The 13,857-nt window shown below is 44.5% G+C and overlaps 1 protein-coding gene across 1 annotated transcript; it reads left to right on the top strand.

Annotated features, from left to right (window-relative positions):
* Positions 1-303: 303 nt before the first annotated feature.
* On the top strand, positions 304-11,088 carry ccn6 (cellular communication network factor 6; the record flags this gene model as incomplete). Its single annotated transcript, XM_083905519.1, has 5 exons — positions 304-351; positions 7,564-7,843; positions 9,069-9,308; positions 9,717-9,910; positions 10,807-11,088. The coding sequence occupies 5 exons, from the start codon at positions 304-306 to the stop codon at positions 11,086-11,088; spliced, it is 1,044 nt and encodes a 347-aa protein (XP_083761645.1).
* Between the last annotated feature and the right edge of the window lie 2,769 nt (positions 11,089-13,857).

Genomic DNA, 13,857 nt, shown 5'->3' with positions numbered 1-13,857 from the left:
TAACTGGGAGTTGCACCCAGATAAATGTCAGCAGGGTCCACAGACTAAGAATAAACAAGTGGGCAGGGTTTGAAGGTCTTGGATTGGCCCAGAATTTATGAAGACAAATATTTCCCCTCTGGATCTGTAAGGCGGGGAAAGGTGTGTTTGGAAAGGAGACAGAGGGATGCTTTGTCCCCTTCTCTGACAGGTCAGCTCTCCCAATCTCCCCCATTCCTCTCTCCTTCTCCTGAGATCCCACCGTCGCACTCCCTCATTCCCGGGCTCTCTCCAGGAGCTCATACAGACCTTCTCCCTGGAAAGATGCTATCGCTTCTCTGTCATTCCCTCCTGCTCATCCTCGCTCAACAGGTAACAAGTAGATTTTTTATCATTTATTCTGATGCAACATTCAGACTATGGTTTCCCATAGGAACTCATGGAGATGCAGAATACCTGTTGGTATTCCTGGTAATTATGCGCTGTATTTTAACACTTAAGAAACTTAACAGAAGATTATTATCAGATTTGTAGCATTGGAAATACGACAATAAAAATCCAGTTCTTGTAGTCAAAACTGCTAGGAACCGGTGCTATAAATAACATGGACTAACTGTATAAAGAAGTCGTAGTTAATTAGCCTGAAGATTATGTTATGGTATGAATTTATTCATTTTATTTCATGTATAAACCTTGTAATTTTTAAAAGCCCCTTTGCTCATACTTTATCTATGAAAACATTTTGAATCCAGTGCTTGTGACTTCCAGACAAATAAATAAGTATCTGATTGAGTAAATGACACATGAAAGTAAAAACAACTAATATTTTGTTTAGATGTGTAGAGGAGCAGTCAGAGGTGTTTATAGTCAAAGCTGCCGTAGAGCCATTTTCACACTGTGGAATGAGCTCATTCAGTCAAACTGGCAGAAAGGCTTCAGATTTTTGGCTTAACCCCAGTGACCTTTGGATGTACAGTACTTCACAGCCAGGAGAAGTGGAGCACCAGCAGCACCAAACTTAGACATTCAAATAATTAGATTACATGTCATGCAACTCAGTTGCAACTCGGCAACTGCGGCCCCTTGCTGAGAGGGGGCCTCCTGGAAACACCAACATGTTGTTTTTGTAAATCCATTTTTGGGTGGAAATATTCAGAGGTGGAGTCACCGTTTGTTACTGACTCATTTTTAAAGGTACAGTAAGCAAAATTACAGATTACTCAATATAATAATAAATAATTATATTCATGGCTATTTTATTGTATCAGTTAAAAATAACAAAGGCTTTATTACTATTTCTGTCACTCTTGTGATGCTCTATAAAGTATGAATCATGAAACACTCCTGAAGTAGATACTCTTCACACAGAAAATAGTATCTGAGAATATAGATGAGAAAAGTATGTGCGGTAAAGATTATAGAGTAAAGAAAACTGGTTTTTTGCAGCGCTCCTAAAACTGCCTTTGACCATTACCAAAATGATGCAAATGTTGCTTCTCTACAAACTCTACTACTTCTTATTCTGTACAAACACTGACTAATGTTCGTGATGTTCACCAGCTTTGGTCCCCACTAAAGCGCATTTGTGTGTGTTCAGCTCCTCCAGTGAACTGAGAATGTTTCTGAATTTTATTTGAGTAATCTTCCTTCAATTTGTTCCTGTGTTTTAAACCAATAAAACACCACCAAAGTTGGCACAGCACACACGGGTGCCCTTAGTAAATCACCTGTTTGACAGTTATGCAATTAAGAGCCAAATATATGTTCTTTGTATTTATAGATAGATTTGAAATGTAAATGTAAACATTTTCTTTGTCCAATGTAATAACTATATAAATGTGGACCATTCACACAGTGATAGCATAGCTGAGGAAATCAGATTAAGTGACTTTAGTGATCAGTGTTTTAAATCACTTTTTACCAGCATAAAAAAAGTTAAACCACTGTGAAAGAAAGAACAGATTACTATCCTTTAAAATGTATTTGATCTTATGAGTAAAAGGGCCACATGGCAATGTAATGGTTGGCAACAAGGACACCAGTTTGATTCCTGGATCAACTGAGGGCCTTTCTGTGTGGAGTCTGCATGTTCTCCTTGTGTGCAAATGGGTACAGATTTGTTCTTTGTACATTTCTGGCATCTCCAAGCTTAATATTTTACTAGTGCACGGCTCAACGATGTGCTGGCTCATTTTAGGTATTCCAACTCATTCATTTTCCTTTCATTCTACTCAGAAATGTCCATGCACATTGTTACCTTAAATTTAAAGAACCTATTTATCCAAGTCAGAATAAATCACACATTGAAATTCCAGTTTTAATGTTTTTCAAGCTATGTTATTCAAACACCAGTCAGCATCTCACTTACAGTAACAGGACAGAGCGTAGACACAAAAAGTAGTACACAAAAAATCTAGCCTTGGTCAGAAGTAATATAAATGTTTCAAGGGTTTGTAGTGGGTAATGACACATAGACACGGTTATTTTATGTAAATATACCCAGCTATTGTTTATCTACTCATTATAATGTATACGCATAACAAACTATTTAATGCAGAAAAGGTTCTTGATTTTGATTTATACTTACTAACCCCCATGAATCATTTCTTAGAGTGTGACGGACCATTCTTAAAATGTAGTAGAATGTAGTTTGTGTGCGTGTAGAACTTTCTAGCAGTGTGATTGTCATCAAAGCAGTCGTCATCAAAGCGTTGTTGTCCAAAGCACTTCTTGTATAGCCAATGCTTTGTTTCTCATCATCTGTAACTGATCAGCAGAACCCATATGCTTTGTCGGTTTACAACCTGTTAAGTAGTGTAGTAAGGACTTCTTAATACTTCTTAATATGAATAAAGGACTTCTTATTAAAACCTCTTAAAGACACTCGAGTTGTCCGCCATACTTGTTCTGATCGCCCCTCCCAGAGGGTAGTTTATTGAGTTGTAAGAAGCAACCGGTAAAAATCTGGACAGTGCGTGCCACCAGATCCCCTGATCTCCAGCTGGCTGTCGCATCTAGCCTGCTTTCATGGTGTATTGTGGTGACATCCCATCCCTTTTGATCCTTTCAGCTGCAGAGGAAGAGATGGCACCTTCTGTTAAACGTACACACATAGTCCAAAGCTCTCATTTACTTAACTTGGTGCACATTTATTCTTGCACAATACTTCTGGGCCTGCTCCCATGCCATGCTGTGCTGAAAGCCCATCCTCTCTGCTGTGAAAGAGGGAGAAAGTGCCTCCAATTAAGTGCTCACACACAAACACAAAGCTCTGTCGCACACAGCAAATTTAGCTCAGTGAAGACATTTTACTCAACTTACTGTGTGCTGTTATCCGGTTCCTCGTCATACCATAATTAAAAAACAATCAATAACTAGCACCGCAAGCGGTATTAATGGGTTCGCGTCCACCTCGACACTTGAGCCCTGAGCTTGTCTCTCTTTCATTCACTGTTTGCGGTAGTAGTTATTATCAGCGCCGTCCATGCGGATGTTGGGCTGTGGAAGTGAAGTAATGTTTTACTTCCTGTTTAGTGCATTACATTTTCTGCTGGGAGGACATCGTTTGCATGTTCAGGATAGGTTCTGTTACGTTTTCCTTTAAGGGAAAACACCTGAGAGAGAAAATGGAGGACTCGGATGCAGACAAGACAAGGTAAGTATAAATAACAACGGTTTTACTCCACAGTGGCACAAAGCTCGTATTGTTGTTCCAGAGGAACGACCTCACTCGGGATGTCGAGAGAGGAGTACAGGAGTTCCAGAGGAAGTGGCAACGTGAGGAGAAGCGGCAGCTCCGCTGGCGTGGAGGAGACGAGATGAGAGAAGCAGCAGGAGGAAGTGATTCCGGAAGAGTTGAAATCCACGGGAGCCTCCGTGTCTTCTCGGCGCAGGAGACGTGGCGACCTGGAGAGAACGATCGGTAAGTATAGTTCTTCGGGAAGTCAAGTTTCTAACAGCAAGGTAAGTAACGTCTTTACCGGCTAAGCGAAACAACGAACTAAAGCTGGTGACGAGTGCAGCTCCGCCTTAAGAGTCCTGTTGATCGCTGATCAGAAGCAGTTGGGGTGGAGCTGCGCAGGTGGAGGCAATCACCAGCGTCATCAGGGAAAGGGTCAACCACGTCTCATGCAGGGAGAGAGAGAGAAAGACACGGAGCAGCAGAGAACAACAACAAGATACTGGAATTTGCAAAGTTATAACAGCTTATTTTTCTGTTGCACAGTAATTGACATAGTCTTGAATATTTTCATATAGACCTCTCTAGGGCATCAATCCAAGGAAGGACATTGGACCTCCAGTGCGAAGTTTCGTTTTCTGTTTTTGCAAATCTGAATTTTTCCCAACTTTAGTTCCCCTATCTCGTACGCCATGCAACATTTGATAAAACATTCAATAACTTTCGATCCTCAACTGGTCCACAGTGACCTCACCAAATTTGAAGGTGATAGCACAAAAGCTCCACAACAAGTTTGTTCAAATATCAAATGTAATTCTGTTGTCACCATTGTCACGTTGAAAGCATGAAAAAACAAAGCAACAGGCAGGGCTGAAGCATGACATGAAACAAACAAAATGAACCAACAAAGAGACACAGAAGTACAGAGAATAAATACACCATGGAGGCAGGAACAATCAGACACAGGTGAGACATATCAGACACAGGTACCTGGCCGTGAACCGAATCCACAACATTCTAGTTAAAAGACAACTTGCTTTACCAGTGAGCCACAGTCACTCTAGAAAGAAAACGATGGATGACAGGTGAAATGGTCATGAAAAAATATAACGTTCTACACAAACCTTAGCGGAGTTTAACCTAGTACCTTAAAGCTCACATAGAGTGGTCCTGTTGCACATATGTGTCCAGCCATGGCAAAAGCGTTTCACAAGTCTACTTTGGGACATTTGGAGTTATTTACAGATTCCGAAAGTGTGATTTCTAAGCTTTCCAGCAATGTCAAACACATGTCCAGCTGATTTTTGAAGAAGATGTGGCCATTTGAATGTAGGCACTCCTCAAACTGCTTTAGGGAGAAATTGAGCCTGAAAGATTTCGACCTTCTTGAGGAGCCAGGCCAATAGCTGCTCATTTGCATCACATTAACATGGTCACAACCCCCCACCCAGTGAGTTATGGAGGTCTATGTACATACATTAACTTGTTTTTATGCTCAAAAACCACCTAGTTGCTGTAAACGAGCCGATAGAAATCTGTCTTTTTCTCTCTCTCGTCAGCCGCGATATTTCAGACATAAATCTGAAATATGAGCAGCTCCCCCCTCTGGAGCGGTGGATGCACTGCTACTCATTATCAAAACATTGTTTTAACAGTGTTTAAAAATAGCTTTGCCACGACTCCCCGCCACAGTCCCTTTGACGACCTTTGACCCAGAGTCAGACCCAGAGGCAGAAGACACTGCCGCTCGTGAAACACCAACGGACGTTATTCTTCTTCTGCGGTTCAATGTACGCAACTGGATGTGCCCGGACTAGTGCGGGGGCAGGAGGATCTGCTGTTCAGGAGAACCACTGTTTACGTAACCGGACCGGGTTTTTTCAGAGATCTCGCTGAGCCCGAGATAACAATAAAACACAGCGTTCTCAGCAATGGCTGAACTGTTTGTTTAGAATCTTCAGGGCTTCTTAAACAAGGTAATGATGCAGATACACACTAAAAAACACATATACACTAATTGGAACTTCCGGTCGACGTCCGCTTTAACTTTAAACCGTGGGTCAGTTCTCCTCACGTCTTATCACGACTTCGTTCTTGACAGAACGAACTGGCCAGTATGGACGCAGCGGAGGCTGGCCCAGTTCGTGGAGCCCTTCGTGCACAGGGACAGAAGTTAGCTGCCCAGCAGGAGCGGCTCGCCTCTTTGTGCACGGCGTTGCAAGATCTGGGGGCACGCCAGGACTCGACGATGGAAACTCTGGGGTCCCAGTTTCACCAGCTTCTTTACCACCAGCCACGGGAGGCGTCGGACGAGGAGCCGTCGCATCGAGCCCCACGTCCAGCGCCACACGCCAGCGCCGCTACTTCCTGCTTGCCACTCTCACGTCCCGAGCGCTTCTCTGGGGTGCGAACTCCACTTCGATCTTCAGCCCTCTGCCTTCCCCACTGACCGGTCCAAGATAGCCTACGTGATCTCCCACCTCACAGGGCGAGCTGAGTCATGGGCAACAGTGGAGTGGAGGTGCCGCTCGCCAACCTGCTCCTCACTTGCCCCCTTCACTCGGGCGTTTGAGAACATTTTTCAACACACCACGCCAGGCAGAGAAGCCGCCGGTTCACTCCTAAAGCTCAGACAAGGTGAGCGCAGTTTCAGACTATGCCATAGACTTTCGTACCCTCGGGGCAGAGAGCCAGTGGAATGCCGCAGCCCTGACGGACACCTTTTTCCAGGGGCTGTCTGACGCGGTCAACTCATCTCTGCCAACCTCCCGGAGGATCTCGACTCGCATCGCTCTGGCTGTGAGAGTCGACAAGCACCTCAGGGAGTACAGCCAGGAGCCCGGACGCCATCGGGCTCGCTCGTCGCCGCACCAGGAGTGGAGGAGCGGCTCAAGGGACCGGTCCAGGCTCTTTCGCCCAGCGGTGGCCAACTCGCCTCTTTCTCCGCTTCCACAGTTGGAACAAATGCAGCTGGGACGAACCCGCCTCTCTGCCGAGGACCGTCTCCGCGGACAGCATGAGGGGAGGTGTTTTTGCTGTGGCAGTTGGGACTTGTGATGAGTCCCTGGTTCTCTGTCACTGGTTCTGTTCATTACTTTTATGGACAGAATTTCTAGGTGCAGCCAGGGGCCGGAGGGGGTCCGGCTCGAGAGCAACTGAATTTCATCTCTGCTCTTTGCAGATGATGTGGTCTTGATGGCTCCTACGAGCCAGGAACTCCAGAATGCACTGGGGCGGATTGCAGCCGAGTGCGAAGCAGCTGGGATGAGAATCAGCACCTCCCGGATCCCAAGATCCCGGATACAAGCAGCTGAAATGAGTTTTCTCCGCAGGGTTGCGGAGCGCTCCCTTAGAGATAGGGTGAGGAGCTCTGTCACCCTGGAGGAGCTCGGAGTAGAACCGCTGCTCCTCCACATCCAAAGGAGCCAGCTGAGGTGGCTGTATCGGATGCCCCCTGTATGCCTCTGGGAACGCCTTGGGGCCCTCCCTGAAGAGCTGGAGGAAGTGTCCTGCGAGAGGGAGGTCTGGGCGTCCCTTCTCAGACTGCTGCCCCGCGACCCGGCCCCGGATAAGCTGTAGAAGATGGATGGATTGATGGATGGATGGATGGATGGATGGATGGATGGATCAGAGCACTTTGATGACAAAAAAGGCAGCATCATCAAATTCTACAGGGCCCAAAAATCTTGCTCTTTAGATCAGAGGAAATGTTTTGTTTGTTGGCAGTAACCAACAAAAGTAATCAGATATGTGATTCTGATCTATTTTTTCCATGGAAATTACAGTTAAAATGCAAAAATAAAAAGTAGTAACAGTTATTAATCACATTGCAATCACAATATCTGTGAAATATATAATACTGTGCAGGTCTAACTTTGAGAGTCCCTTTCTTTTTCCTTACCCAGTGCTTCAGCAGGGCTCAGAACAATGGGCAGCTGCCAGCTCCTCGAGCCAGACAGTCCACGGCTGAGAAACATCAGTTCTGCCAGTGGCCTTGCAAGTGTCGTCAAAGACCTCAGTGCGCCCCAGGGGTCAGCGCTGTGCTGGATGGATGTGGCTGCTGTAAGAGCTGTGCCAGGCAGATTGGAGAGCCATGCAATGAGAGGGACGTTTGTGACCCACACAAGGGCATGTACTGTGACTTTTCAGCAGACCAGCCACGATATGAGGTCGGAGTGTGTGCATGTGAGTGGCTCTAATTTTCTTTATGCAGCTCATGTTTGATATTAAAATTTGACTGAATCAAAAGTTTAAGAAGTGGTCCAGAGGAACAGCAGCAGTTTTAATGAAGGCGGTATTCATCTGTCTCAGAAAATAAAAAATACTTTGAGTTTTGGTATAGTGGCATCAAAATATCTATGGAAAATGATCAGCTGTGTTTGTAAAGTAAAACCTAATCATTTATGCAGTGTTGGATGTGTGAGACTCATCATAAGTCAATAATGTGTAAGCATGAAGAGATGGTCTTCTGCACTTGGTGTTCATTTTCTGTAGAGATCTGGAAGGAAAAAAAGTTTTCAGATAAGTCTCTTAAAAAAAACAAAAACAAAAAAAAAACTGTCTAGGACTCTCAAATTTATTAATAATGTTCCACTATGCTAGTTGTCACTATAAAGTTACATTACTCCACAGTTCATCACACCTGAAGCTTATTGATGCTAGTAGTGTCATTTTTCATCCATACAGTTTTGTAACAACATCTCTTTTAAACATTGGTGATGAAATGTGATGAAAAATGACACTGATGTGTAAAGACCTAATGTTAAGATTGAATTTAAATTAAACTCTGCCATGCTCATGCTAAACTCCTGAAGACCATTGTGGTTTTATAATGCATTACTTATGGCTGGGGGTGGAGTGGGACAGAAAATCACAACAAGCTGCTAAGGAGTTGTGCTTTGAAGTGCACACAGATTCATGCATTCATCTCCTATGATCTTAATTTATTCATATTTATTTAATGAATATAAACGTATCATAAAACTTAGCATTTGTATGTAATCTGTATCTGTTAAAAAAGCTCTGAAGGGACCGTTCTTATTACACATTACACAGTAGTGAACACAAACAAACCACACACAGAGCAGTGTGCACCATACATATCTGCCTGGGATGTACAGTATGCTCAATGGGAGTTTGTTACCTTGTTCAGGGTCACCTCAGCCCAACTGTTTGTCCTAATGACAGCATCAGGGCCTAGTATGGCATTAATTATAGTATATTACGTTTACCAACACTGAATATAAAATCATCTGTAAAAACTAGAAAAGTGTCTTAGGCTGGTTCTCAGTGCATGGAGAACTCACACTGCAGTCAAAGCGGACTACATGTCATTACCTCTTTAAACACCTAAACTATCAATTGAAGTTTCTTTTTTCACAGTGTGTCACAGTAACTTCCTTCTTCACAGACATGATGGCAGTGGGCTGTGACCTGAATGGGGTCCACTATGAAAATGGAGAAGCTTTCCAGCCCAGCCCCCTCTATAATTGCACATGTATTGCCGGTGCCATTGGCTGCACCCCAGCTTTCATTCAGAAGCCTGCTGGTCTCTTAGGATCCGCCCCACTGATGGGCAGCAGGCCAGCTGGCCTCCGCAGTAAACAGAGCCCAAAGAAGAAGCAGCTGCAGGACACCATCTACATGTCAGGTGTGTGTTAGTAAATGTGTGAAGAAGGGCCAGTCTGTCTGGTCCTGGGGTGGAGTAGCTCAGTGGTTAAGACCGGTACTCCCATGTGCAGGAGACATCATGGTCACAAGTTAAACTCCACCCCTTTGGATAAAAGCAACCTACCTGCAAACATACAGTCCTGATGATTTATTTTTAAGTGCCTGAAGGGGAAGACAACATCTTGCTAGTCATTCAGTCAGTCAGTCATGATTTATGCTGATATATACAATAATGGCAAACAATATTGTGAGCCATGATTATTTTGGTCAGATACTAATTGAGATGTTGTGTGCGTGTGTGTATGCTCTGCTTGGCAGTGTGGTAGCAAACAGACTGCTTGTGTGAGTGGGGTGTTGAATCGTTGCCCTTCAACTGTAACACTGACAGCTTACAGGAATCCTCCTTTAGCCTGGAAGAAGAACTGTCTGGTGCAGACTACGCCGTGGTCTTCCTGCTCCAAGTCCTGCGGCCTGGGAATCTCTGTGCGCGTCAACAACGACAACAGCAAATGCGAGATGAGGAAAGACCGTCGCCTGTGCATGTTGAGACCATGTGAGAAGAGTGTGCTCAAGGGCAATAAGGTGACAAGTATATTTCATTATTTATTTACAGCTGCGTTTAGAGATGTCTGCATATGGTTTACTTCTTGTTTGTTGCAAATGTTTGCATTCAGCTACCTCCTGCTTCAGCATTGTGTTAAGTGAGGGGACAGAGCATTTTTCTCAGCAATAAACAGTAGAAATGGGTTTATAAGAGACTCATGTCACTGAGCAAACACATTAGAACAGTGATTATCTGTGTTACAGGCTGCAGCACACCTCTAGTATAAGCCTACCAGGGATCACAAAAATATACAAATCAAAACATTTATTACATTTTTATTTTTTAATAAAATACATTTGTAAATTATATATGATTCATTTTAATTACAATCATTTGGATGGATTATAAGGAACAATGTACACAAAGTTTGCTGATCTGAAAATTAACTCCTTTCCAAGGCAATGGGTCCTATATATTTATTTCCAGTAAACTAAACAACTGTAAAAAAAATATATATATTACAGTTGACCTATACAGAGCCTTAACTCAAAATAACTGACTGTTGAAATAATATATATGTACATTATATAGTATGATATAATTTAAGGTTTTGTATGGCCACAGAAGATTCTGTGCAGTGTGTTGACGGAAGCAGCTAATCACTCTTTTTCAGTGAACATCCCTGTTTCAAAGGGCAAGAGAATAAATAACTAACACAATGAAAGTAAGACATATATGGATCAATGTAAACAAGGATGATCATTTTTCTATCACAATTGCATTGTGCAATCAGTTGTAAGATCATGATGAAGTTTAAGCCAAAAATGTATCTATTCCAGCTTGAACTAAAGGATTTCACTGATTGCAGCTTTCAGGGTAAGCATGTTTTTGTGTACGTTTTACAAGGTGCTAAGAACTGTCTATTTACCTCTAGATGCCAAAGGGAAAGACATGCCGGCCGAAGTTCCAAGCAAAAAAAGCAGAGAAGCTGACTCTCTCTGGCTGCACAAGTACCAAAAAGTTTAAGCCCACATACTGCGGAGTGTGTACAGACAAGCGCTGCTGTGTTCCCAACAAATCACACATGATCAAAGTTGAATTCACTTGCAAGGGAGGCACCAAAACACAGTGGAAGATGCAATGGGTGACATCCTGTGTGTGTCAGAGGAAGTGCAACAATCCAGAGGACATGTTCTCTGACCTGCAGTTACTCTAATGGAGAAGCCCAGAGACAGTGGGTGGACTAAGAACTGGAAAATACAACGTCTTCGGTCATTAAGTTCTTCCCAAAAAGACTGAAGGCTGAAACTGAAACTATGAACTTTTACATTTCATTATGAAAGATCTTTGTTTTTTTTATGATATGATTTTTATGACCCCTGTCTTCATACGTGCATACTGTATGTGCAATAATAAAATGCACTATGGCCAGTGGAGTAGCTGTGACAGCAGTTCTAACTCATAACCTCATGATGCAATTGCCGGGACCCTAATATGAGTTTGACTTTTTTTCAGAAAAATATTTAATCAGTCCAAGAAATAGACAATTAGGATTTATAACTTATAAAGGTGTTCACAAAAGACCTGGTTGTGTGAAGTCATTTTTGAAAAAGACACGGCATATTTACAACAGAGATGACGAATGAGGTTTTAAAGGGGTCTCATACACATGCATGTTGAGCCTATTTGCATCAAAGATTCATATTGAAAGCTACGAAAATTCATGCACAGTGTTTTCATATGCTTTCGCACGTAATTTTCGCCACGGAGCTGTGGTCATGTGACGATGCAGTTTAACCCCTAACCCTGTCCCTTTCCCTAACCCTATGTTAAGAAGGCGATTACACTGCTCGGACCCAAATGCAAGAGACCAGAGGCAAGATGAAATGTTCAATAGTTGTTTATTGTTCCTCTTGAAAAAACAGACAAAATATCACAAACACTTTGTCTTCAAAGTAGAAAATAAAACAAAACTTAGCACTTGGGCTAACTACTTGTATTGGGGAAGTACATACTTGAGAAGTACGAATGGAGTACATACTTGCCAAGTACAGAAGTACATGATCATGATCTCTTCAATTGGAACAGCAGTGTACTTCCTTGTTCTACTGTTTGAATGGCGGGTGGCGCGAAGCACTTAAGCCTCATTAACGCCACCTACAGTGTTGATGAATGAACATATAAAATTATTTTAATAAATGCATATATATTGTTATTTTCACATTTTAAATATTAACTTAATGTATTAATTCATTTTTATTAAAATATACAGTACCATGTGGAAAATAGATACATTAGAGCAGTGTAGAGTAATATATGGCTTTACCAAGTACGCTCAAGTCACCACCCGATGCATACTTGGTAAAATGGGCGGAGCGAGAACACTTCCGGGTATGAGAACCGTACTCGCTGCTCGCGTTCTTGAGAATTGGAACAGAACTTGGACTGAGGCTGAAGACGTTTTCACAAGTACGGGAGTACGCAAGTACGGACAAGTACGCACATATTGGATATTGAGAAACGGCCAAGGTTTTCTCTGATAGCATAAACGACGCACTGAGAGATGACTGAGAGACTGAGAACACTATATAGAGGAAGAGGAAATCAAGGGCACTACTGTTACTGACGATCACTAGGTGAAGTGCATGAGGGAATTAGGGGAGGTGTGTCAAGACAGATGAAACCGCCACCTTCATTAGAGCCAACCCTCAAAGATGAACCTGCCGAGCAGCTGACCAGACCCGGCAGCAGCGTCTCACCATGGCATGAGCGGACGGCACCATAACCTCCTTCTCAGTTTCAGGGACCATAAACGTAAGCGCACTGAGTAGGAGACAGAGGCAGAGGTCGGTAAAGAATTGTGTACATATCAATACTCAAATTAAATGCTCACTCCAGATCGTGGGGTTCTGTGACACCAGGCACCGCAGGATGGGCTCAAGATCCTGGCTTAGCCTCTCTGTCTGCCTGTTGGAATGGGGGTGGTAGCCCAAAGTGAGACTGGCAGTGGCCTCCAGCAGGTCACAGAACTCTTTCCAGACTCTTTCCACTTGATGTGAACTGTGGCCCCCGGTCGCAGACTACGTCCCGGGAGAAACCACGAAGCTGGACCACCAGCTTGGCTGTCTCATTGACCGATGGTAGTTTCGTCAGAGGAACCAAGTGGACCATTTTGGAGAATCGGTCGACAAGCATGAGGACCGTGGTGTTGCCCCTGGAGACGTGCGGGCCGGTGACGAAGTCTAGCTGGATGTCACTCCATGGTCGGCTGGGCACTGGAAGGGGCTGTAGGAGTCCCTGCTGGGGTCAGGTAGAGGTCTTATTGCTACTGCCACATACTCCTTCACGTCGTGGTGCAGAGAAGGCCACCAGAACCTCTGGTGGACGATGTAGCTGGGTCGCTTGTCTCTGTGATGACAAGTGTGAAAGAAATTCTTGAGTTATCAGTGTTGAGTAAATCATGTCTTTACTGCATGCTTGGAGGAGAGACTCTGTCACCGAGATGGTCAATAATGCAGGGGTTGGGGCTGCCGCTGACGGTGGTGCGGCAGGGGATGGGGCTGCAGCTGACGGGGGTGCGGCAGGGGATGGGGCTGCGGCAGGGGATGGGGCTGCAGCTGACGGGGGTGCGGCAGGGGATGGGGCTGCGGCAGGGGATGGGGCTGCAGCTGACGGGGGTGCGGCAGGGGATGGGGCTGAGGCTGGCGGTGGTTCGGCAGGGGATGGGGCTGAGGCTGACGGTGGTGTCCGGCAGAGGATGGGGCTGCGGCTGATGGGGGTGCGGCAGGGGATAAGGCTGCAGGGGATGAGGCTGCAGCTGATGGTGGTGCAGCAGGTGATGGGGCTGCAGCTGACGGGGTGCTGCAGGGGATGGGTCTGCAGCTGACGGTGGGGTGGCAGAGGATGGGGCTGAGGCTAACGGGGGTACTGCAGAGGATGGGTCTGAGGCTGACGGGGGTGCTGCAGAGGATGGGGCTGCGGCTGA

This window comes from Microchirus variegatus (genome assembly GCF_963457635.1).
Source record: "Microchirus variegatus genome assembly, chromosome: 19".
In the NCBI taxonomy this organism is placed as follows: Eukaryota; Metazoa; Chordata; class Actinopteri; order Pleuronectiformes; family Soleidae; genus Microchirus; species Microchirus variegatus.
The sequence above is the reverse complement of the archived record's forward strand: the minus strand, read 5'-3'. Positions and strand labels throughout refer to the sequence as shown.